This window comes from Suricata suricatta, chromosome 7, assembly GCF_006229205.1.
Source record: "Suricata suricatta isolate VVHF042 chromosome 7, meerkat_22Aug2017_6uvM2_HiC, whole genome shotgun sequence".
Classification (NCBI taxonomy): domain Eukaryota; kingdom Metazoa; phylum Chordata; class Mammalia; order Carnivora; family Herpestidae; genus Suricata; species Suricata suricatta.
The window spans coordinates 39114312-39140008 of record NC_043706.1 but is presented as its reverse complement, the minus strand read 5'-3'; the positions used below and the strand labels follow the sequence as shown (position 1 = coordinate 39140008).

At 50.3% G+C, this 25697-nt stretch overlaps 1 protein-coding gene across 18 annotated transcripts in view; it reads left to right on the top strand.

Annotated features, from left to right (window-relative positions):
- TRERF1 (transcriptional regulating factor 1) overlaps nucleotides 1-25697 on the top strand; it is a 207331-nt gene that overhangs the window by 163591 nt on the left and 18043 nt on the right. For 14 of the 18 annotated variants that reach the window (XM_029943410.1, XM_029943407.1, XM_029943409.1 and 11 more), the window contains 10 exons: nucleotides 2648-4327; nucleotides 5764-5810; nucleotides 6676-6826; nucleotides 7869-8177; nucleotides 11593-11977; nucleotides 12843-12909; nucleotides 14503-14642; nucleotides 14776-14879; nucleotides 16384-16459; nucleotides 24082-24170. In XM_029943410.1, coding sequence (XP_029799270.1) covers nucleotides 2906-4327; nucleotides 5764-5810; nucleotides 6676-6826; nucleotides 7869-8177; nucleotides 11593-11977; nucleotides 12843-12909; nucleotides 14503-14642; nucleotides 14776-14879; nucleotides 16384-16459; nucleotides 24082-24170 — 2790 coding nt within the window. In that variant the 5' untranslated portion in view covers nucleotides 2648-2905. The remainder of the gene's footprint in view (nucleotides 1-2647; nucleotides 4328-5763; nucleotides 5811-6675; nucleotides 6827-7868; nucleotides 8178-11592; nucleotides 11978-12842; nucleotides 12910-14502; nucleotides 14643-14775; nucleotides 14880-16383; nucleotides 16460-24081; nucleotides 24171-25697) is intronic. The other 4 variants (XM_029943420.1, XM_029943419.1, XM_029943422.1 and 1 more) reach the window with 2 other exon arrangements.

Below are 25697 nucleotides of genomic sequence, written 5' to 3'. Positions count from 1 at the left end.
GTACGCTAACTAACGGATGTAAATTAATAAATAAGTAAATTTTTTAAAAAAGGATGTGATACATATAAAGAACCCCCTCACATATTTCAAGTTTCCATCTACATCTTTTCATCATATATTTGCATAAGATGCGATTTCCAGTAATTTCGTAAACATTGATATTTTTAAGTAAAACTACCCCGTCACTCTTTTATATTTATCCAGTGGAATCCTAACATCGTAAGAATTTGCTACCCACCATCATCCAGTTTACAAATGCATGAACGTGTTCTTCACTAATAATGTTCCTTCTTGAAGGAAGATTTCTTCTTGAAATTTTATTTTACTTCCCCTGTGGCATTTTATCCTAATGGAATATATTTAATATACTTTTATGCTTAAAACTCTCTCATTTGTTTTCCTATCATATTTCTCTGTAACAATTTTATATGAAATTAAAACTTTTTTTAATTTCCTGAAATTGTCAAGCGCTACGTATTAAAATTTTCTTCTGGTTTGAGTTATTGCTAACAATTACTAATAGGACACAAATGATCAAAACACCATAAATGTATTGCTAACTCAGATAAATAACTAATAAATATAACTAAAATGATACTGAAAATAGTGATGCTGGATGACTCTTTAAAATAATTTTTTAGGGTTGCCTGGGTGGCTCAGTCGGCTAAGCGTCTGGCTTCAGCTCAGGTCATGATCTCACAGTTCGTGGGTTCGGGCCCCACGTCAGGCTCTGTGCTGACAGCTAGCTCAGAGCCTGGAGCCTGCTTCAGATTCTGTGTCTCTCTCTTTGACCCTCCCCTGCTCACACTGTCTCTCTCTGTCTCTCAAAAATAAATAAAAAACATTAAAAATTTTTTTAATAATTTTTTTTAGTGACCTAAACAATCATGCGTGTGTGGAGCAGGCCAGCATACAACTTGAGCTGTCAGAGGGGACACACTCGTATAGCGATCACTCGGTCCAGAAATGAAATATGGCTGGCACTGTGTTATTTCTCCAGTTTGCTTTTATATCCATGTAAGAATATTATATATTGTATGAGATGGGAGACAGGGGCCAGCCTGATTACATTTCTATTTTTCATCCAAGTAGATGTAAGCACTGAAAACCCTCATTCACATGAACGGACAGAAATGGACGTCTCGTTCTAAAGCGAGATCCCTCAGCTCCTGATCTGCTTCTGAGTTCTGTACCGGAAATCACCTAGTGATCTATCGCAAACAATTAGATTTTAATTACTTCTATTAGGCCCTCCTAACAACAGCAACGAAAGAATTGGAAACTATCCAGCTTGCAATAAATGATTCAATGCTCATTTTAGAGTTGTTTTTTTCTTAGCTTTCCAGGTGTCTTTTTGTGTGGTAGATAGCGGGTATTTACTGGGGCAATAATAAACCCAGTTAAGATTTGGGATGGGGGGCTCCTAGGGGGCTCAGTCAGAGTCCGACTTCAACTCAGGTCATGATCTCGCCATTCCTGAGTTCAAGCCCCACGTCAGGCTCTGTGCTGACAGCCTAGAGCCTGGAGCCTGTTTCAGATTCTGTCCCTGTCTCTGTCCCTCCCCTCCTTGCACTGTCCCAAAAATAAATAAATATTTTTTAAAAAAGAAAAAGAGAAGTCCCTGTAGATCCTGTGAGACTCAAACCAGACTAGACCAGTGTCTCCAAATTTCCTAGTTCATGTTCCTAAGACTTGTCCTGCTGTGGTTTTTTTGTGCCAGGTCCACACTGTGCATAGATGTTTCCTGAGCAAGGACCTCAGAAAGCGGGTAACTGTGTTAACGGGCAGACCAACATGTGTGATGCTCCTCCTTGGAACTTTATCCAATTCTGTTCTTACCCAGAATAAACTTTCTGGTCTATGAGTTCCCATATCGTTATTTTTTTTAATCTTTTAAAATGTTTATTTATTTTTGAGAGCACATGCACATGCAAGTGAGTGGAGTAGGGGCAGAGAGAGAGGGAGACACAGAATCTGAAACAGGCTCCAGGCTCCGAGCTGTCAGCACAGAGCCCAACACGGGGCTTGAACTTATGAACTGTGAGATCATCACCTGAGCTGAACTTGTATGCTTAACTAACTGAGCCACCCAGGCGCCCCCTTCCTATATCTGTTATTTTTACCTTTTTGTTACATGCATCTCTTTCCTCCATGTATCATACTTATTCATGTGATCTATCATCACCTTTTCTAACCATCAGCACCTCAAGAGCTGGCACATGTCCTAATCATTTCCTGGCACTGTGCCTTACACTTAGAAGGTGTCCAGTACGTGTTTGTTGAGCAGAGAAGTTCATCAGTGAAATATCTTAAGCATCTTCATATCCCCAGGTCCTTGGATAGTGCTGGGCTTTCAGTAGCTGAGTCCCAGAAGAATGGATGAATTAATCAGTGAGCAAAACAATGAATTAACAGATCAATAAACATATGAGCCATTGAGCAATGGCTTGAAAGGAAGAGAGTTCACATCTCACATGAGGGTCCAGATCTTCACCATCGTGTAAAGGGTGTGAAGTGTATGAACCAGGTTATTTCTAATCAAGTCTTCTGTTTTGTATTTCATTCTCTACCTGGTCGTGGAAGAAATAATTGCTCACACAGAATCTCCAAGTAAATCCTGTCCTGTGCTTCGCATTCTGTCTTGCAGGTGTGAGCATCATCTCTGTGCCACAGTGGTGTCTGGACCATACCTCAGCCCGGGTGAGGATGTAAACCCCCCCACTCTGCCCATGAGTGGTACCGGCCAACAGGAACATCTGGCTGCAGCCACATTCACAGACATGTCAGCCGTGGAATAGTGTGGACGCCTTCTCTCAGCTTCTCAGGGTCTCAGTCCTTTTGGGTTTGTGTCATTGACCTTTTTTTATGGTTTTGTGGCTGGACGTTCACGACCAAGGCAGGCGCTATGGGGGACCAGCAACTATATAAGACCAACCACGTGGCCCACAGCGGTGAGAACCTTTTCTACCAACAGCCACCACTTGGCATCCACGGCGGCCTGAACCACAACTATGGGAATACAGTCGCAGGGGCTGGAATGGATGCCGCTCAGGCATCACCCATCTCCCCCCACTTCCCTCAAGATACTCGGGATGGTCTAGGCTTGCCTATTGGTTCCAAAAACCTTGGCCAAGTAGATGCCTCGAGGCAGGGAGGGTGGGGAAGTCACCCAGGGCCTGGGAACCATGTCCAGCTCCGTGGTGGCCTGACCAACTCCAACATGATGTGGGGGACACCGGCCCAGGCCGAGCCCACCGATGGCTACCAATATACCTACTCCCAGGCCAGCGAGATCCGGACCCAGAAACTCACCAGCGGTGTCCTGCACAAGCTAGACTCCTTCACCCAGGTGTTTGCCAACCAGAACCTGCGAATCCAGGTCAACAATATGGCCCAGGTGCTGCACACCCAGTCGGCAGTGATGGACGGAGCCCCCGACAGTGCCCTCCGCCAGCTGCTGTCCCAGAAACCCGTGGAGCCCGCAGCACCGGCTATTCCTTCCCGTTACCAGCAGGTGCCGCAGCAGGCTCACCCCAGTTTCGCTGGCGGGCTGTCCAAACCAGCGCTCCAGGTAGGGCCACACGCTAGCCAAGGGCATCTGTATTATGACTACCAGCAGCCACTGGCTCAGATGCCAGTGCAAGGAGGACAGTCACTGCAAGCCCCACAGATGCTGTCCCAGCACATGCCGCAGCACCAGTATTACCCACAGCAGCAACAGCAGCAAGCGGGGCAGCAGCAGCTGTCCCTGCAAGAAATGCAGCAGCAGCAGCAGCAGCAGATTCGCCCACCACAGCCTCAGCAGCAGCAGCTGCAGCTACAGCAGCGCCAGGGTTCAATGCAGATACCTCAGTATTACCAGTCCCAGCCCGTGATGCAGCACTTGCAAGAGCAGCCGCCGCCCCCACCGCAGCAGCAGATGCACCTGCAGCCTCCTTCTTACCACAGGGACCCCCACCAGTACACCCCAGAGCAGGCGCATGCCGTCCAGCTGATTCAACTGGGCTCCGTGCCCCAGTACTACTACCAGGAGCCTCAGCAGCCCTACAGCCACCCCCTCTGCCCGCAGAGCCACCTGCCCCAGCACCAGCAGCGTGAGGACAGTCAGCCCAAGACTTATGCAGGCGACAGGCAGGCCCAGGCCATGCTGAGCTCCCACAGCGACCTGGGGCCTCCTGAGGCAGGAATGGGAGACCCCGCAAGCTCAGACCTGAACCGGCTCGGCAGTGCCCTCCCCCATCGGCCGCTCCTGTCCCCCAGCGGGGTCCACCTCAACAACCTGGGGCCTCAGCACCAGCAGCTGTCTCCCAGTGCCATGTGGCCCCAGGTATTCTCGTGGGGGGAGTTTGTGTGGGTATCTCAGGGCGCTACAGGGCCAGCCAGAGCTGACTCTGTGCAGAGCCCAGTCTTCTCTCCAGCCCCTCCAGTACTTTTTATTCTTTATTTCCTCCATGAACGGTAACCCACGTGTGCCGGACGCTCTGTGCCAGGCATATGGAATACAAAATCAGTTTCAACTCCGTCCTTGGGACAAAGGTGGCCCAAATACCACATGAGGTCCTGGGTGATGTATGTAGCAGTCAAGGCCTGAGTCAAGGGCCCAGGGACCGTCCAGTGGGGGTTCTGGCCCCCTTAGATCTGAATCCTCAGGGAATTCCCCTTTGGGAAGGAGGCCACATTGTGATAGCACTGCGCAAAGCATATTGCTCAGAAGAGAACTACCAGAGAGTATTTCATAGATATGGCTGGGGGGTATGGGTTCTCCAGATGAATAAATTGGGAGAGGTGTCCTAAAGAGAGTGAGGTTGCAATGCTGAGGGGTTTCTCAGAGCCTTTAATAGGCCAGTGTGCACCACGGATCTCCCAGAGAGGATACCTCCTGCAGCTTCAGAGATGAAAATCTTAGCTACCCTTGGGATCCAGGCAGGTAAAGCGAGTAAGCAAAATGGCTTGTTAGCAGACCATCAGGAATGACACCAGTTGTGTGGCCTGGAGGGCAAATGCCCTCATCTCTTGGCATTCTTATTCAGGACTTTTCAACAATCTAGCCAAACCAAAACTGTTTGTAGGCCCATGGACCACTGTTGCTAACCCTTGGTAGTTTCCCAGATGGATTTGGGGCAAAACGGCCCCCTGCATGCTAGGCACTATTCATGCCTTGGAATGTTCCAGGTGCTACACCCATGTGACACCAGGTTCATGGGAAAAGGGAGCCTTGAATGGGACCAGGATAGATGGAGAGAGGGCACTGATGGAGGTTGGAGACTGGAGACGAACTCCCTTGACCTTGTCTTGTTTGGGACTCAAGCCCAATGGGAACTGATAGCCTTTCGGAATTTAAGAATAAAGTGACATGGCCAGAGCTGACCTGACCAGCAGGCGGCCTCCAGGCATGCTGCTATGTCGTCCAGCTCTGCTCCATGTGTCTCTTGGGAATGGAGCTTGTCTGTGCACAGAGTGGCAGACGGGGAGAACAGGAAGGAACAAGGTGGGGGACTGAGTCCCGGTGGGCTGGTGGCTGGTGGCAGCTCCCAGAATGGGCATGGTCCTGAGTTAGGGGGTGAGAGGAAGCAAGGGAAAGAAGAGAAAGAAGTAGCAGGTGCACCTGGCATCTGGACATGAACTGCTGGTCCCTGTGAGCTCAGGAAGTATCTTAGAAGTTCAGGCCCTGGGGGGGTCCCTCAGCTCAAAGACTCCTTCCATCAGAAACACACTTTTTTCTCTTTCTTCTTTCTTCCGGTGTCCTGCGTGGCTCAAAACTAGATGCATCTACCTGATGGCAGAGCCCAGCCAGGGTCCCCCGAGTCAAGGTAGGATGGATGCAAGGAGGCATGCTGGCATTTTGGGAGACTGGGAGGTTTTCCTGGGTTGTCTCTCAAGATTCATCTTCAAATTCAAAGTCAATTACTCCAAGTTTATAAGAATAATAATAGCAGCAACTGTGTTTGAGCAGTGACTATGTGCTAGGCACTCTGTATTTTGTGTGATAAAGCAACTCAGTGAGGGTGGGTAGGACTACCATGTGCCTAGCACACAGTACTCAACCATTGTTCGCTTTGTTACTATGACTTTACAGATGAGAAAACAGGCTCAGAGAGCTTAGAGTTGTATGCCAAGTAAGTGGCAATGCTGGGATGACTCCAAGGGTCATGTTCTGTCTACTGTTCATTCACTCAGTATTTATTGAGGACCTACCATGTGCCAGGCATAGAGCTAAGCTTTGAGAATGCAGTGGTGAATAGTATAGACTTGTTCCTCACATCACGGGCATGGTAAATGCTTCGCCAGAACCTGACAAACTGCTAAGACACACTGCTAGGTCTAGAGCCTGAATCACAGGACTAAGACGCGTGTCTCTAAGGGAAGGCTTCTGGAAGAGGTGCCTCAAGCTGACCTGGGAAAGGTAATAGGTCAGAGGAGGAGAAACCCAGCACTCAATGGCCTAGAACGAAGGATGTTGTGTTCAACTCTTGCCTGGTTTTGAGCAAACCCTTCCCCCCTCTCGAGCCTCAGTTTTCCATCTGTAAATTTGGCTTCATTTTGGATAGTATGACTGGGGCCCTGGGAGCACTAGATAAGTGAAATGGGTTCATTGTAGGGTGTGAGGTCTTGTGATAAGTCGCTCTTCCTCTCTCAATGTATGTGTCCTCTCCATTTGGCCCTACCCTTGAGCAGTGGCCAACCAAAAGCAGTGTTTGGGGAGCAGTTTGATGCCAAGAACAAATTGACGTGCTCCATCTGCCTGAAGGAGTTCAAGAGCCTGCCTGCCCTGAATGGCCACATGCGGTCCCATGGGGGGATGAGAGCGTCCCCCAGCCTCAAACAGGTTAGCCAGAGCCAGCACCCCCGGCCCTTCCCAGTCCGTGTCTTGCTTGCTTTGCTTTGCTGCTGTCAGACATAGAGTTACATGAGCCCCAGGTGGGCACCTGGGGAGGCACAGTCCTTCCCTGATGGGAGTACTTGAGCTTTGTCACTAGGAGCCAGCCAGGTCCCACAGACCCCACTTTCACTGGTCCCATGAACAAGGGTCAAAAACAGAGGGACCAGTAATCTGTTTAGGGGATCCCAATCTCCTCACCTCCTAGAAAAGACAGCAAAGAAAACTTGTAGATTTTTAACTTCTGCTGTTTGAGGCACCCAAGACCAGCGTTCCCTCGGGCCTTCCAGATTCGTAAGCAGTGGCCCGAGAAAGCGAACATGACCTTCAGGCTCTCAGCCAACACTTTCTATTCACCAGTGCACACTAGTGTTCGGCTGTAGCAGTGGAAGATCTTTATATACCCTCAGGAGTATCCAGGGAGGATATCCCTGTGGTGAACTCTCCGTGCAGTTTTAGATTTAGATTAAAATTCAAAGAATTTTTTAAATTCTTTAGAGATCGTTGATGTAAATTTGAGTCTGTGGGATTAGCTCTCTGTTCACCAAAATTTGGATAACCCAGATCACTCCAATTGCCTTACCATCCCAGATAAAAGAGCTTTGTCTTCCATTTGCCAGACGAGTAAACTGAGGCCCAGAGAATTAAAAGGCCCTGCACAAAAGTTTGTGTTTGGTTTTGTGCCTGAGTATCAGTCCATATCCTTTTCTTTAAAAGCAGTGACGGCAAATGTTTAATATCTGTTTTAGTTCTGCGAGCAACAATCGGCAAGATTTTTTAAATGTGGAAACTAGAACGGTGTGGCCTCGTCCACTGCCAGCTGGCATGCCTTGAGCCAAGGGACTCAGGGCTGCAGGAAGGAAACCATCCTGCAGTGGTTCTCTGTCACCCATGCATGATGTCCTGGAACGTGTCGGGAAAGGCAAAGTGCACCCCCGCCTCGGGAAGGCTGCCTCTTAGCCCCAGATCAAAGCCTTTATTGTCTGTGTAGGAGGAAGGAGAGAAGGCCCTGCCGCCTCAGCCCCAGCCGCCACTGCCACCTCCACCTCCGCCTCCGCCGCCACCGCAGCTCCCTCCCGAGGCAGAAAGCCTCACGCCTATGGTCATGCCCGTGTCTGTCCCTGTCAAGCTTCTCCCGCCCAAGCCAGGCTCTCAGGGCTTCGCCAACAGCATCGTTGCCGCCCCTTCCGCCAGAGACAAGCCAGCCAGCTCGATATCGGACGACGAGATGCCCGTGCTCGTGAGGATGACCCTTTCTCCCCCACACTCACCCCAAGGGGCTGCCCCCCACCCGCCTGCTGTGAGTTGCTGCTCTGCCCTGCCCACCTGGGGTGGGAACATCCCTTTGCTTTCTTGGAGATGGGGCAGCCCTTCCAGGGTCACTGGCCTGTGCTCAAATGTGGCTTGGCCTCTCGGGGTGAGCCCTCCCCCGCCATGGCCACCTTGGGAAATCCCATCCTTGTCCACACGGCCTGCTACTCAGTAAACACCTGTTACTCTACCAGGCGAATGGTCTGGGTTAGATTCTGAGCAACCCAAAGGGGTTCCAAGATTAAAACAAAGACCATACCTCAGCTGGTAATCACAGCTATTAAAATATGGAAATACTATCCCAGGTCATAAAAAGCTGTTGCCCTGGGCCCTGGCTCCTCCCACAATATCCAGACCTCCTCAAATCCAGCAAAGATATGACCCCTGGCACAGTCTCCACACAGTAGCCCTGGCATCCATTCTGATGGTCAGCCTCACACCTGCATAAATATCCTTGGATTGGATATCCTAATTTACTAAGGTTCCCAAAATAATGCCACAGAGAGACACCCACCCCCCATCCCAGGAAAGCAAAGAGATCTGTGTGTCTTGCTCACTGTTAAATTCTCCTTCTCTTTCTCAAATTCCAGTTGCTTGACTCAAGCAGCTTAGTGTGGCTCTGGGGCAGAGATCTCTCTCTCTCTGTCTCTCTTGTTCTCCCCCCCTTCCTTCCCTCCCTCCTTCCTTCTTTCTGTCTCCCTCTCTTCCTTCCTTCTTCCTTTTGTCCCTCCCGTAGGGAATCTGTGACCCACATGGTTAACTATATAAGACTTGTTCCCTCCCCACAAAGTATATGCTGGGTCACATTTGTCCTCAGAATAGGTGGCTGCTGGGATTCCAGGTGGCATAAGGGCAGAGGTTGGGCCATAGTAGGGGCAAAGAGAATCATGAAGAGAACTGAAAAAGGCCTGAAAGAATATTCTGTGTTCTTTATGTAATACCAAGGCCTCAGAAGAGGAGAGGTTGATGGGGAGCCTTGTGGGGTGAGGGGTCTCATAAGCCAGAAGGACTTGGAGGGCCAGCAACAGGCAGAGAGATGAAATGACAGAGCCGGGCTCCCTCTTTGCCCAGGGAAGTTCCTGATGTGGGAGGAGAGACCCTGATGCTACCCCTAGAAAACTCTCAGCCTGAAGCTGGAGACCATGAGGCTCCTAGTCACACAGGGTCAGTGTCCCCACGCAGCAACCCCTGCCCCATTCAGACAGTGAGAGAAAAACCAGGGCAGAGAAGAAACCATGATTCCCTGCGTGCGACTGGAGGGAAGCACCCCTGGGCAGCTAAAATAACTAGGGGCTACTGTAACTAGGGGCTAAAGTAACTACAAAAGAGTTTCGTATGAGTTTGCTCAGAGATCATCATGAGGACAGTTCTGAGCAGGGTTTTAAAGGCACTGATGGAGCCAGCTTTGTGGAAAAGGTGAGAGAGACCTCATAAGTAAGGAGACAAGCCAAAGCAGAAGCACATGGCCGGGAGTGAGCCAACATGAGCAAGGTCCTAACATTTGACTTAAAGAAATTAAAATGTCTGAGGGGAGGATCCCCAAGTCCTAATCCCCACTCTCTGCTAGCCAGCTGGGGGTGAAGGCAAATGAGACCTTCCTCCTCACAGAGCCTGGGGTTCTCCCCTGAGCTTGGGGTTGGATTCCTCATCTCCCTGCCCCAGGGAGCTTTAAAACCTCATGAGTGGTCCCGCCTCCGGAGTCTGAATAGCTTGGTAGAGGTGGACTTCAGCAAATGCTTCCTCTCAGGTGACATCCAGGTCTGACCTTCTGGGCACCTTGCCCAGGTTCTCAGAGCCTTGCCTAGGGTTGAGAGTTGGAGTAACAGGACCAGAGGCTCGAGTAGGGGAAGCCCCAAAGGGACCTCTCTGACCCTGTGATCAGAAGTCTGGATTCCGGGACAGGGCTGAAGTCACGCGAGGTCTGCTTGTGCTCAGATGGCCTCATCAGTTACCCAGGAACGGGGTATATAAATAAAGCCTCAGGATTGCTTCCCAACTTGTTGGGCACGGACATCCTCTCCCCATTCTCCTCAGAACCCTCTCCCGGCCTCAGCCTCAGGTGGTGGGGAGCCCCCTGGTGGGGAGAGGAGACAGGGTGTTGGCACTCTGGCCTGAAGAGAGCCCCCTAGAGGTGAGCTGGGAGCCTGGTGGAGGGGCATGTGCCTTCTTTCCCCACCTCTCAACTCCTCTGGACTTCCTTCCTAGGGACCAGGATAGCACCCCAGAAGACAGTGAAACTGAGGGAGAAACAGCAGGGGCTGCAGTGGGAGCCCAGAGGGAGAAGAGCCCAGAGCTGAGGGGTGATTGGAGCATGTCACATGGCCTAGAGGGAGCAGGTCACATGACCAGGGCCAGCCCTTCCCATCACCCCTTGCTGCCTCCTACTCAGAGGCTACCCTGGGCACAGGAATTGCCAGGAACCACAGCTGTGACAGGCGCTGGCCTGCAGGGCCTGGGAGGGTGCCACAGACTGCCCAGAACTTTTCTGCAGGTACCCCCACCACCCCTCCCAACCCCACGGCATGGCCTCCCCAGCCACTCCCAGCTCTGGGTTCTTCAGGGCTGATGCTGGCACACAACCCAAGTCTGTTTCTGTTTGGCTTTGGCATGCCCCTGCTTATCTATTTGTGTGCATATGTTTACTTATTAGTATATATGTATCCATGTGGCAGATCCTCCTTCCAGACTAGGCTTGGTTCCGCTGCCATAAAATAAAGCACATTGCTGACAGGAAGCTACGCAGGAGAAAGGCTTGCTGCAAATGAGCTACCAGTCCTGGGAGCATAGTGAGGGCTGGTGAGGGGGGAGCGCCACCAAATCCAGTTTTAGGAGAGCAGCGCGCCTTAAAGACCATAGATGGCTCTCCCTCAGCTCCGGTTACCTCGAAGGCGAGCCCGGTGTGTGGGTCAGCTGGCCCTGGGAGCCTTGGCTAGTCCTGCCGCCCTTGCCACGGCCTCTACCTAGCATCCCTGAATAGAGTAGCCTGTCCCCTTCTCAGAACATGTGTTATCTGTCCCTGATGTCGGTCCCCTGGGAGCGGAGGGGGATTAAAGGGCCCACTCGGCGGCGGGATTCGGCTCACCAGATGGGAATGCAGTGATAAGCAATAAAGAATGTGAATTTATTCTTCCTTGCCGACCCACCATTCCTACCACCCCCATCTCTCTCCAGTCATTAGGGATTTCCTCCCAACCCAGTTTTCTCCCTTGTGGGAGAAACTCGCCTCAGAACTCGCCTTGTGGGAAATGGATGGGGCTGCTTTTCAAGGCCGGGATGGGGGCTGAGGGGGGAGCGGACCAGTGGATGGGGGTCCCCGTTAGCGCGGACGTTCCCCTTCCCTCAACCTGTGGAAATGGCCTTTGGGGAAAGCCCGAGGGTTCGAAGGGACCATCTTCCCGTTCCAGGAAATTCCTAAGAAGCAGCAGCCCGGCGCGGCCAAAGCAGAGGAACCGGTCCGGACGTTGCCGGAGAAGAAGAAGTTCCGGCACAGGCCCGAGCCGCTCTTCATCCCGCCGCCGCCCTCCTACCCCGGCAACCCCGCCGCGTCCTACTCGGGCGCCACCCTCTACCAGAGCCAGCTGCGCTCCCCGCGCGTCCTGGGGGAGCACCTGCTCCTGGACCCCGCCCACGAGCTGCCCCCCTACACGCCCCCGCCCATGCTGAGCCCCGTGCGCCAGGGCTCCGGGCTCTTCAGCAACGTCCTCATCTCCGGCCACGGCCCCGGCGCCCACCCGCAGCTGCCCCTCACGCCCCTGACGCCCACGCCGCGGGTGCTGCTGTGCCGTTCCAGTGAGTCCCCGCTGCCCCTCGGGGCCTGGCTCTGCGGGTCCCTGCCACTGCGGAGGGGCTCCCTCCCCCCCCCACCTCAGCTTCTGCGTGGCCCCTGCAGCACGCCCTGGTGCCGGGTGCCAGAGACCGAATAAGCCTGCGGCGCCTGCCCCCAAGGCGATCCCAGCCAGGCTGGGGAGACCCCAAAGCCCTGATCACGGCCTGTTGGGCCTAAGTTGACAGTTGAAGCGTGCCCCCGCTTCGAGAGCCTGTGCCGTGGGTAATCGTCTGAGGCACCCCCACATAAGTGGGGTTGGGTGTTATTTGCAAGGCCAGGCTTCCCCATTTTATGCACATGCTGCATAAAATTCCAGCACCAAGAGCCCAGGTAGCCAGTATCTTTTTTTTTTATGTTTATTTTTGAGACAGAGACAGAGCACTAGTGGGGGAGGGGCAGAGAGAGAGGGAGACACAGAATTCGAAACAGGCTCCAGGCTCTGAGCTTTCAGCACAGAGACTGATGCGGTCCTCCAATCCACAAACTGCAAGAACATGACCTTAGCTGAAGTAGGATGCTTAACCGATTGAGCCCCCCCCCCAGGTGCCCCACCAGTATCTCTTTCTAGAGTGAGAATGGCTTCCTAGAAACATTGAGCTTGGCAGACCAGAATGGGTCCGCTGGCTTCTTATTCTGTGTGAGACATGAGTAACCCTAAGTCATTTAGCTCCACACACCACCCAGTTCCTTGGAAGCTGCAGGGGGTGACTCTGGCATGGGTTGGGTGGAAGAGGGGTCCCCATATGACTGTTTAGGTCACTGCTCATTTGCTTTAGTCTCTTGGGTACCACTTCCTGTTGACCACTGACTTCTGGTTTTGTGCTTCAGACAGCATTGATGGCAGCAACGTGACAGTCACCCCAGGGCCTGGAGAGCAGACCATTGATGTTGAACCGTAAGAAAAAGCCAATTTTTTAAATGTTTATTTATTTTTGAGAGAGAGAGAGTGTATGCAAGGGAGGGGCAGAGAGAGATGGGAAGACACAGAATCGGCTTCAAGGCTCTGAGCTGTCAGCAGAGCTCGATGTGGGGCTCCAACCCATGAACCGCAAGATCATGACCTGAGCCGAAGTTGGATGTTTAACAGACTGGGTCACCCAGGCATCTCCACACTTTTTTATTTTTTATTTTAGAGAGAGAGTGTGCACAAGTCGGGGAGAGGAGCAGAGAGAGAGAGAGAGAATCTTAAGGCGGGCTCCATGATCAGCGAGACGCCAGACACAGGGCTTGATCCTAGAATCATGACCTGAGCCGAAATCAAGAATTAGATGCTCAACTGCCTGAGCTGAGCAGGCCCCCCCACCAATTTTTGTTTTTTTGTTTTTTAAGAACAGAAGCCTTAGCTGCGGATGAGAAACTTTTTTTTTTTTTTAGTTTTTAATTTTGAAAGAGAAAGAGGTAGAGAGAATCCCAAGCAGGCTCTGCACTGTCAGCACAGAGCCCAACACAGGGCTGGGTCCCTCAAACCATGAGATCATGACCTGCACTGAAGTTGGATGTTTAACCAAGGGAGCCACCCAGATGCCCCAAGGATAAAGAACTTTGAGAAGTACCACTGAATGAGAAGTTGTAGAAATGATAAGATAGTGATATTTCTCAAGTACTGGTGTTTCAAGGCTTTTGCCAAAGACCTCATGCATAGCAAAAGCATGAAGCCCTGTATTCAGAGAGCCTAGTGTCTCCATCTCTGGCTGCATGAGCCAGTTTGGTTGTAATCACATGCTTGCACATCCCCAATGACACTGAGACAGCCCTCTCAGGATTCCCAGCTCCCTACAAGGCTCCATCCAAATGCCCTTTCTCCCTAAGATTCTTGGCTGGTCCTTCAGACAGGTTTGTTGAGTACTTAAGTTGTGGAGGGGGTGGTAGGGGGTATAATGGAAGAGAAAAGTGCTGTTTTCATAGACAAACACCGAAAGTACCAGGCAGTAGCATGGCGAATACATTGAGTCAGGAATCAGAGACCCTGAGTTCCAGCACCCTATTGTTATTTGGCCTTGATCACGTTAACCTTCCTAGGCTTTAGTTAACTCACCTGTTGGGTGGGATGCATTGTCATTGCCTTGCTTACCTCACGGTCTTTGTGCCATTCAGACAGGATAACTTAGGTGAAAGTGGTGTGAAAGGGATAACACATACTGTCAGCACATTGTATTTGTTCCATTTTTCCTGGTTAAATAGTGCTGTCGGCCATACTCGGGGCAGCTGTTGCCTTGGAGTTTCGCACCCTCCCTGTCTCAGTTACAGCACGCTGTGGCGCTCCGGGCAGACCCCTCCCCTGCTCCCTCCACCACCTCTCCCTGATCTGAAAGCTGTTCCTTATCCCACTGAAAAGGCCATGCCTGGAATCTGAGGATCATACTGGGAGGAAATGCCCCTGCATTCTTCCTGCAGAAGGAACTGGTTTCCTTCTTTTTTCAAGTTCCTGACAGTTGCCCTTGACCTCACATTGAAGACCACAGTGTTGTTTTTCTTCTTGTCATTAAAGACGCATCAACATTGGCTTGAGGTTCCAAGCAGAGATCCCAGAACTTCAGGATGTCTCTGCCTTGGCCCAGGACGCACACAAGGCCACCCTGGTATGGAAACCCTGGCCAGAGCTGGAAAACCATGACCTCCAGCAAAGAGGTATTGGCCTGTGGGAAGAACTGGGTGGAAAAGGCTTGATCCTCTCACAGGGGTCTCTGTCTCACAAAACCGGTGTGTTTGTCCAGGAGACTGAGCTCTCTCTGATGCTGTGGCTTCTCATTGTTCCCAACAGTGGAGAATCTCCTGGATTTATGCTGTTCAAGTGCGTTGCCCGGTGGAGGGACCAATTCTGAATTTGCTTTGCACTCTCTCTTTGAGGCCAAAGGTGATGTGATGGTAAGGAACTGTGAAAAGAGGCTTCCCAGTTCATATCCTTTGTGTCAGAATTCTGAGAAGTATATTCCTAAGTTTGCATTGTCCCATGTACCATGCAGCCAGTTGCTAAGATCATGACCAGTCAACATGCCACCATGTTCCTTAGCTCGTTGAGTAGGTGAGGATTTAAAGCCTTCAGGGGGACCCGCAGTTGGACTGCTGTTTAGACATCTGTTCCTAAGTAATAATTATGGTCACATCTGTCTAGGGAAATTAGAACTTCGTTTCAGCTGTCTTGTAATTCACATCCGAAAACTGGCCTCCGGTGATGGGAGATAGAAAGCCTTACTGAAACAAGACTTGGCCTCTATGCCCTGCTGATTCTTCTTCCTTCCTATGGAAGTCTGTTTGGTGTTCGTACATTTTCTCCCCTAACCAAAATAAGGTGTTGCCTGTGCACCAACTGGTGTCATTCTTCCACCCTTGACCCAGATCTTTGGTGTCCCCAAACTAGAACTTCGGTGTCGTTTTCCTGGGATCCGGAGCTATTTGCCTGATCCACTTAGATTCCTGGCAAGAGCACGCTGTCACTAACCTCAGTTTTTCCTTCAGTAAACACAGGGTTTTTGTACCAGATCTAGCCTCCTGCTTCTTGATTTTATGAAAGTGTGCAAGTGAACGAATGTCCCAGGACTACTGGCTCATGAGATTGTTGGTAGTCTTCAGGGATTTTCTAGAATGTTAGAGAATTCTCCTAAATCCTTTAAGCTAAGTGTGGCAGAAAGGCGCTTCTCGAACTTTTCATGGGCACACAAATGATCATCTTGTTAAAATGCAAACTCTTAATCAGCAATTCTGGAAGTGGGGCCCAAGTTCTGCACCTGTGAACAGCTCCGAGGGGATGCTTGTGCTGCCGGTCCACAGACCACACTTAGAGAAGCAATATTCTAGATCTTGGCTCTGCCCCTAACCCATCTAACTGTCTAACTCCACATGCACCATTTTTTTTAAAAAGTCTACAGGGCTGAAGGAGGCATATCTGAAAGGGTCATTTAGCTAGGCTTCTCTGGAAATACAGTGCATGGTACAGTTATTATTAACATAACTGTTTATGTTAAATTGTAATGAAACGTGATTTTTCTGTAAAAACAGTTCCAAACCACCCACTCATTTCTGTGGAGCCTTTCCCCAGAGATTCAGTCTCCGTTCAGAGGAGGCGCTACCACCTCTCAGAGGCCAGGTCTTCACCAAGGAAGGAGAGGGGGTCTCATCTGCCCCCTGTATTTTTTTCTGCCATGACCCACTGGCCGCAGGGACGGGCTGGGGGAGGTGTTTGAGCAGTGAGCCCCGTTGGGTGCCAGCCAGAAAGAGTGCCTCAGTGAAGGGAGACTCCCTCTGATTTTCCTTCCGGCGCCCCCAACTCCTGCCTCTAGAGCACGACTCCTTTTCCCCCTTAGCTAATGGTCTTCCTAGGACACACAGACACGTTACTGACTCTTGCCTTTTCTCTCCCACGGGTCTGCAGGCTGCTCTGGAAATGCTGCTGCTGCGGAAGCCAGTCAGGTTAAAATGTCATCCTTTAGCAAATTACCACTATGCCGGTAGGTTGCCAGGAGCCTTGTGCCTCATTGCTTTCTGAGAGCGAGCTCTTTGCATGTTCGGTGCTGCTGCTGTTTAATAATAAGACAGACCAGTCCTATCCTAATCGCCACTTGGGAGTTCAAGGCCCCCTGGGGCATAGCTAGCGGCACAGTTGTGTCAGTGGGCTGGGTACTATTGGCTGTTTGTGCAGGCTGGGCCCCGCGTGGCTTTGCCAAGAGCTGGGTGACAGTGGTCGGTGCCTCCATGTGTGGCGGCGAGACTGGTGCATGGGGGGAAGGAACCACAGAGGGGACAGCATGGAGACAAAAACACTCAGCAGCTCCTCAGCTTTGGAATCTGTAGACCTGGGTTCAAATCTTGCCTGCACCCCTTGGCCTTCTGGAACCTTGGTTTCCTCACCCGTGAAATGGGGCTCCTACTCCATCCCTTGGAGCATTTTTGTGACAATTAGACATAGTATATGTAGCACAATGCATGGTACATTCTAGTAGCTATTATTAATTCATTTATTAAATAATCATTTACTGAGCATTTGTTGTTCTAAGTACAAGAAACTGTTGTTCTACGTACTAAGATAAAACAGTGACTCTGACAGAGATAGACAGAGTCCTCCCCATGCTGTTTGGAGTCTGAGGAGGAAGCAGTCATTCTATAACAGATCCCACTCACAGCAGGAGAAAAATACTATAAACGTGCATATACAGTACTTACACACGTGCATATATATGCATGTGTATACATGTATATGTGCACATACACATAATATACACACACTGCCATTTATGCAGAGTGTGTCCTCTGAGGGTATGGGCTAATGCTGGCATCACCAATAAGGGGGTAAGGAGAAAACACGTTTGAGAGTTGAATGTAGTAAGAATCATTGAGGAGAGAAGGCAACAGGTGGTCGGGGGGGCCTGAAGTGACACAATGAAATCCACATCTTAACCCCGTAGCTGGTAGATCCATCCATTCCTAGGGTCTCCATGAGCCTGCCTAAGTTCTGTATATCAGAGAAATATTCAGGGGCTGAATCCTCCAAAACTCCCTTGATAATCATTTGAAGGTTCCTTTAGTGCCTTGGCCAGACCCTGCAGAGTTAAGTGTGAATCCTTAAGTGGGCTTGGGGACCTAGTCATCCCTTGGTCCCGGTGGCCAGATGTGGCCTAAGGTGAGGGCTGCTCCACAGATCCTAGCACATTCTTGATGGGCCTGCCCCTGCCCCCCTGTGCCCACCACCTTTTGCCTCACGTAACGTGCCTGTCATCCCAGTGGGGAATGGCCTCGGAAGCCACTCACCTGAGCACAGACAGCCCTGGATGTCCACCTGGATCACTGTCAGCACACAGGCTGCTACTGGAACTAGACAAGCATAAGACAGACCCACGGATAAGAAATCTATCATTTAACTAGGCCTAAGGGAGCCAGTTTCTTAGTATCGTCTCCATCATTTCCTGCGTGGTGTCTGCCCCGAATGTGGGTAGGAAGACGTGGGAGTTCTCTCTAATCTGCCGTGGAAACAATTCAGTCCTCTTAATTCCCAGTGTCATCTGCTGCCCATTAAGCCCTGACAGGCTGTCCAGCCTCCTGGAGCCTGTCTCAAGCTTCCTAACATCATGGGCGAGATGGCTGCTGACAAGGAACTCCCCAACCATCTGCCGCCACTGCCCTCGGCCCTCGGGGTGACCAGAATGGCCGGCGCCTCTGGGCTGGGGCAGCTTCAGCTGTGAGCAACCTCATCTGAGACCCAAATCCCGTCCAGTTCTCCCCAGCATACTGAGCAAGCATTACATTGCTTCATATGTGACATGACATCATAAAATTTGGAAAGCTACGGACTAGAGGCCAATCCCCACCCCCAAACAAAACAAAACAAAAACACTAAAAGAATAGTAAGAATTTTGTAACTGGAAGCCCCTAAACTCAGCTAAGATTACTGACCTTTTGGGGTCCCTAGCTAATGTGTTCCCGTCCTCAGCCTCCTTCCCCCACGGGCAGAGAGGAAACAGTCTGTTGCCTCCTGGAATCTTTCAACCCTTAGAGGCAAGAGAGGTGGAGCTGAGGTGTGAAGATTTGGTTTCCAACTGGCTGTGTGTCCCCAGGTAAAAAGGGGCTCACCTGTACCTACCAGATACCTGCCTTCTCCAGAAAGTGATCTTAGACTGGGCCCCAGAGAATCTTGTAGAACTATGAGCTGAAAGGTCAAAGGTCACCCATCTCTAAAGTCTGGCCTGACTCCATCCCATAATAGTTCCCTTCCAGGCTCTGAGGAGGCACCCAAGTATACCCCTGTCACATGTCCTTGTTACCAGCCACTACCTCCTACCTTCGATTTGCTTCCAGGGGATGAGTGGATCCCATCCCCAGTGCCCTGTCCTGCCGTGGTCTTTGTGCCAAGCCCTATTGGGATGCTCTCCTAGGACTCTGTCGGGTCAAGTCAGCATCACCAGGATACTGTCTTCCGGGTCACCATTCGCTTTGGCTCTGTGGCTATGGCCAGTGTCAGGTCACCCCAGCTCCCTGCCCTGGAGGCAAGGAAGAATGACAGGGGCACAAGTTTGGGGGAGACAGAGACCCAGGCTGGTGAAAATCACTTCCCTTACTTTACTCCTGACTTTTCCCATCCCATCTCAGGCCATTCAGTAAGAAAAGGAGAAAGTGGCCAGTGCTGGGACCCAGGAGAGACACCAGTGTGGGTGGGCAGATCTGGAGGCCGCTTGGAGGAGCCCGGCACAAGATCCCTGGAGGGAGGCGCTGTTGTGGTGGCTCCCAGCATGCTAATCCACACCCAAGCCCTGGCTCGGCCCTCTCTCAGCACCCTCCACCCATGTGTGGGTAGCAGTTTGCAGAGGCTCTCCCTGTTAGCAGTTGGATTGGGCGGGGATGGACAGCCTGAGCCCGGGGGAGTCAGGGTGAGGAGGACGCCTGCTTGTCATTAAGGAGCTCACTGCATCCTTGGCTTCTCCATGGAACTGCTCATTCTTGCAGATGGGTGCGGACACTGGCCTGAGGCTTCCTGGTAAGGGTGCAACAGAGGCTCCCACACAGCCCAGGTGCTCGCTGGGCCCCAAACGCTGACCTGACTCCTGACTCCAGACTTGCAGGATGCCTGGAGGAAACACCCGTTCGGTTGGGGAAGGCCTGTTTTCAGTCTCAGAAGCTGCCCAGCTCAACGAGAAGACAGAATGTCGCACTCATGAGAATACTTTGCAAGAAACACAACAGCGATGTCATTTTCCAGGCATTCTTAGCTCATGTCCCTGGCTGGAGAGTGGTCAGCTCAAGGGCAGGACCTCGTAATACTTACACGCCGGCTTTGCCCGATACCACTCTCATAAAGAAAGGGGCAGCAGACAAGCCTGAGGTCTGGATTCAGCTGGAGGCCTCCCTCCTTTCTGCCTCCAGGGGCCTCTTTGACATCAGCCAACATCACTCTCCACCCCTAAAAAATTATTCATCCTTTGACCCACCGTGGAAACCCTTTCACAGAAATGAAGATCTGATTTAATTTAAAAACTTTTTTAAGTTTATTTATTTATTTTGAGGCGGGGGACAGAGAGAGAATCCCAAGCAGGCCCCACACTCTCAGCACAGAGCTGAACATGGGGTTCGATCCCAGGAACCATGAGATCATGGCCTGAGCTACAATCAGGAGTTGGACACTCACTCAACTGAGCCACCCAGGCGCCGAAGATCTGATTTAAAAACGTGCTCCTTTTCCTGCAATGAACATGTCTTCCTTATGTATGTGCAGTAAGGGCACCGTTAAAAAGTTAATTTTAAGTCTCGGAAGGATGACAGAAGGGTCCCCTTTAGAAGATTGTGTCTAATTCTCTCACTTCTCCAGGTCTCTTTTTAATTGGTGTTCGCTATAGATCACCCCAAATTTAGCCACAGTCCAGAGCCTGTTTCCCAGCAACTGGAGTTCAGATCATTTTTCCTCTGGATACTGTTCCAGCACCAGTTTCCTCAGTTAATTAGGCCCCTTGTAATTAGCCTTAATCGGCTTGTTAGGGGCCCCTGCTGATAACAGCCCAATAGCCAGGAGTCCCCAGGTAGTACAAATGAGCGCCCGGGGAATGTCAGCCCACTAGCCCTGTGTGCATGCTGTGTGGACAGCAGGGATCCTGAAGAGGAAGAAAGGGCAGAGCAAGGGGAGGCTTACTGGCAGCCCCCTGCCTCGCTTTTGCATTTAGCCTGGGCTTTGTCCAAGACACAGTATCCAGCAAGGGCTGGCTTAGAACCTTGTCTAAAAATAAGAAAATGCTCCCGTCAGAGACCCCAGGAATGAGAAGCCTGAGCCTCTCCTTGACAGGATTACAGAAGGAATTCAGGGGCAGGGAGCTCCCAGCAGCCGAGCGTAAGGCTGTGGGATCATGCACACAGAGAACAAAGAATACCAGCAAGGAACCAGCGGTCTTCACCAGTGCCACTAATTCACGTCAGCAGGGGACAGTATGTGTCCCGTAGCCGTGCACTGACTTGGAATCTCTTCTCCAAGTGGCCAGTGGCATTCAGTATGCACTTACATGGAAGCAACCGCTGCCATCAGTCACAGAAGAGGAAACTGAGACCCAGAGAAGTTGAGTACATTTGCCCGTGGCCATAGGAGCAGTGAGTGGCAGAACCAGACTTGCAGCCTGTGGTCTCCTGACTAAAGCCACCCCTTTTTATCACAACATAGTGACCTTATCTGACAAGAGCACATTCAGGTGTTCCCAGGCCAAAGCCCAAGCAAGGGTGGGTTCCCAGCCCCGTGGGCAATCTTGTGATCAGGCTGGAGCCTGCTCTCGTGTGATTGTGAGAGTGGACTTGCTTGTCGGGCGCTGCCTCTGCCTCTCACTTCATAGACGCCCTTGTTGGACAGACACCCGTACTCAGTGCTGTCTTGCGCACAAAAGTGCAGCTCAGAGGACTACGTAGAGGAGCCAGCCATCACTCTCTGCGCACAAGCTCCCAACCCTCCCGCTCTCTCTCTCTCCCTCTGTCTCTCAAAAGTGAATAGAACATGAAAAGTAGACCTGGTCCTGTAACACTGCTGCTTAGGCGGTGATCACATGACGATTCCACTCCTGGGGTGGTATGGAAGGAAGTGTGTCCACCATAGAGACTGGGTGCTGGCCTGAGCAGGCTGCATGGCCCGGTTAGTGTCCCACCGCCCTCTTAACTTTAGGAAACATGTTGTCTGGCTGAGAGCAGAAAGGATTCTTCTTGATCCAGTTGGGTGGTTCCCCATCTGAGCTGCAACCCAGAGCTGCGTGGGCTCTGGACCTGCACTGGGGTAGCTTGTCCAGGGACAGCTGCTGTGACATGTCCCCATCATGATCCTCTTCCACCATTATATTTCTTTTTTTCAGTTTATTTATTGATTTTGAGAGAGAGAGAGAGAGAGAGAGAGGGAGAGAGAGAGAGAGAGAGAACCAGCGGGGGAGGAGCACGAAGCGGGACAGAATCCTAAGTGGGCTCCGCATTGACAGCAGAGAGCCCGATGTGGGACTCATTCACAAACCGTGACTTCATGACCTGAGCTGAAGTCGGCCACTAAACTAACTGAGCCACTCAGGCACCCCCTCCACTATTGTGTTTCTGATTCCTATTACCTCTTGCTATTTTGATGGATATCTGAAAAGAACCTTGACTGCCCTTTGGTCATTCAGCTAAACCGTTGGCTAATCCTTTCTGTCTCCTATTTTTGCTCCTGAGCAAGGGGTGCATATAGGAGCTGGGACCCCATGGTTTTAAATATTAGACACAATTTGAGGAACACTGATGGGAACCATTCCAGAGCCCCAAACCTCCTCTGTTCACATTCACTCTAGCAGAGCTTCTCCAACACTCGAACTCTCTTCTCCTTCCTGTTGTGATGGGTGCACAACCAGAAATGTCCCAGCCTCCGGAACCTGTAGAAGATGCTGCTTTCTGTTGGGGATTAATCACCAAGCTGCTTTCCTTCCAGAAGTAAAAAGATAAACTTGCAAACCAAAGAAATCAGGCAGCGGTGGCCCCGTGCTTTAGACATCTGTGCCTGCCCAACCCTGCAGAGCATGTTCTGAGTCGGAGCCAGAGGCTCTTGGCCTGAGGACCTGTCACCGAGTCACACAGAGAAGGTGTTTATTTCAGCAATCTGAGCTTCTGTCACTGACTCACACATTCTCTCAAGGAGCCTGATTCACTCATTTTGGCTGAACCTTCCAAGGGAAGAAACAATTCAGATTTCCTGCAATTTCAACTTCAGCAGTCAACCATAGCAAAATGGAAATCCTGGGCTTATCCTGGTTAGGAGGGAAAGTACTATGGTTTGGGGGATTCTAGCTCTGACAAGTGGAGGAATGTCAAAGTAGTCAAAAGCCCAACTGTGCACCATCCAAAAAATCAGAGATGTTGCAAATCAAAGAAAAAAAACCCCAGAAAAATGAAGCAGAGTTTTCTGCAAAGAGCCTTCCCTGGAGCCCCCAGAAATAGGACTTAATTTTAGGAGTAAGCCTCATTTCTTGTGCAAAACAGGCCAGGACCACTCTGTGTGATTATCTGCATATCCTGCCTGCTTTCTCGTTTATGGAGGAGGGGAAAATGTGAAAATCAAGTTCAGCCACCAAGGCAGATGCACCAACTCAGCACTGCAGGGTGCCTCTTCCTCATTGGTCTGCAGCTCTGTCAGGGGCTGGTCCACCTCACCTCTTCAGCCTCATCTGCTTTCTCTTTGCCAGAAGCCTGTAGGTGAACCTTCCTGGATTACTGCTCATTCTCTGAACACCCTTGTTTCCTCATCTGTAAAATAGGTAACAGTAATCTTGCAGGGTTATTGATGGAGCGAAATAACTAATGTCTGTGAAGTACTTAGAACCCGGCGCATAGTAAGCACTTAGAGATGCTAGGGTTTGGGTTGTTTTTTTTTTCCTAGCACAGTATCTTGTATGTAATAGACACCTAAAAAATACCTGTTGAATGAATGAATGGATCCATCATCTTACTCTTGCCTCAGCCCCTTTTCCTCCCTAGAATTCTCTTCCATCTCTGCCTTGCCTGAATTGCCTCTGTGTGTCCTTTAAAACTCTGCCCAGGTGTTTTCCCTACCTAGAAGCCTGGCCCTCGCCCAAGTGTGATGCTGCTTCTTTTGCCCCATTGGCACATGACCTCTACCTCAGCATCGCAGCCATCACTTTGAACACGGTGGCCTCCTGGTTTGTCTTCCCACTAGGTGGTGAACATCCTTGAGGGCCATGCCACATGAATGCTTGCACCTGTGAATGTCACAATTACACAGAAACTGTAGCTACAACATGTTGAGCTCTCACTGTTTTCCAGTTACTAAGCTAAGCACTTTTGGTGCCTTATCTTCTTTAACCTTCCCAAAGATCACAAAAGCTAAGGACAATTAGAATGATTCCCATTTGTAGGTAACAAAACTGAACCTTGGGTTCAATAACTTGCCAAGGTCAAGGCCCTGGCTGGGATTTGAACCCAGGTCTCAGGGTCGTAACCATGGTTTTTTTGGTTCAAACGGGAGTTGGGAGTTGCATATGTATTAATATCACTTGCTAACCAGTTGTATTTTGTAACTTAACTAAGTCAGCACCGCAAAGTAAGGAGAACTGTGCTCTGTTCTTACATTTGTTTCTTGTAGGTTCGGACAAGTGGACCTCCCTAGAAAGAAAACTGTTTAACAAAGCACTAGCCACTTACAGCAAAGACTTTATTTTTGTACAGAAGATGGTAAGCATGCTTTTTCCCTTCGCTCATTTGAAATTGAATTGGGGAAGTTATATACCTAAAGACACACAGAAATATGTGGTTGTTGGTTTAACACTCTCATGAAAAGGATGCCTCCCACCTGTCTCTGGTGAAGGATGGTATTTGTTACAGGGGTGGCATTACCTGGTGTCAGGGCTGTGGGGGAGAAGGAGGATCTAGATTATTTGGACATGGTGGAGAGTTATTTTTATCTTAATAAAAATGTGTAATTTATATAGCGTATCAGAATAAATGGAACGGAAGCTGTTGGTTTACAATGTACATGATTTATTTCATTTATATTCGACAGATTTATCATGTTCTTGACAAATTACTTTTCTGAGACATTAGAGAAGGGAAGTATGTGCCTTCCCCCTAGCCAGTAGCAGAGTTTCTTTAGTTGGGCCCCTAATCATAATGCCGATCATAATAAAAATAGTAATGCTTTGTATATACAGCATCGCACAGCAAAATAGAACTCTTGTACACAGATGAAATGGCACTTTTACAGCAGATAATGAACTTAACAAGCCTTAATTGGCTGAGAGGTAGTTTAGGCTAAAAGTTAAAATGACTCAGTGTTTCAGAAAATCAATGAACAATGGAGCCATATTGTGTTATTAAGGTCATTAAAATGTTCAGGTCCATGGAGAACAGAGCCGCAGGCAACAGCTCCCCCTGGCTGGGCCCGTGCCACCGGCTGGGTGCATGTCTCCTGTCCTTAATGTAGGACTTTCCTTGGTGGGCAAGAATCAGAACAGGTAGACTTTTCTCCGCTTATCCCCCTCTCCGGATCTGTATTCACCCCTGCCTGTCCCTACCTTGGAGGCCACCATGCTCTTTGCTGCCCAGTAAGCGGAGTAGCCTCCATGCTCTCCTCTTTCTTAAGTCCCCCTCCCCCAGGATTGACCTGTCCTAGGCCTCACCCCCTCCCAGGCCTGCACCTTGTTGACTGATGACGGATTCCTGTGTTGTGCTTGCCAGACAACACGGCCTTTCCAGAAAGTGCTCTCTGAGACAGTGTCCTCACTCCCTGAGCGACTCTGATGTAGAAACTCAAGCTATCAAGTGGTGGGAAGGGGACAGTTTCAGAAGGAGACGACTTCTGGCAGGACCTCTCTCGTCTCACTGTTTGGGTGGCTCGTTTCCCACCTCTGCAAGTATGGCCAGCCTTTGATCTGCCTCCAGAAGCCCACAAGGTCGAACCCCACCTTGAACTTGGAGATCTGTGAACTACTCAAAAGCATTTTTTTTCTCTTTAAACTACATGTACCTTTGCCCCCTTGGGGGAGGACAGGGCAGGGCCTATTTCCTCCAGAAACTAAGCTCATAGCATCGTCACTTTTGCCTTACATTCCTGTTCGATTACTAAGGAACATTTTTCATAAATAGATTTTGAAGGTCAACCAGTCAGAGAGCCAAATACACTCAAGCACATTAAATGAAAAAGCATGCTGCTTTATGCGTTAAAAAAAAAAAGGAATGAACTCTCTATGGGCTGACATGAAA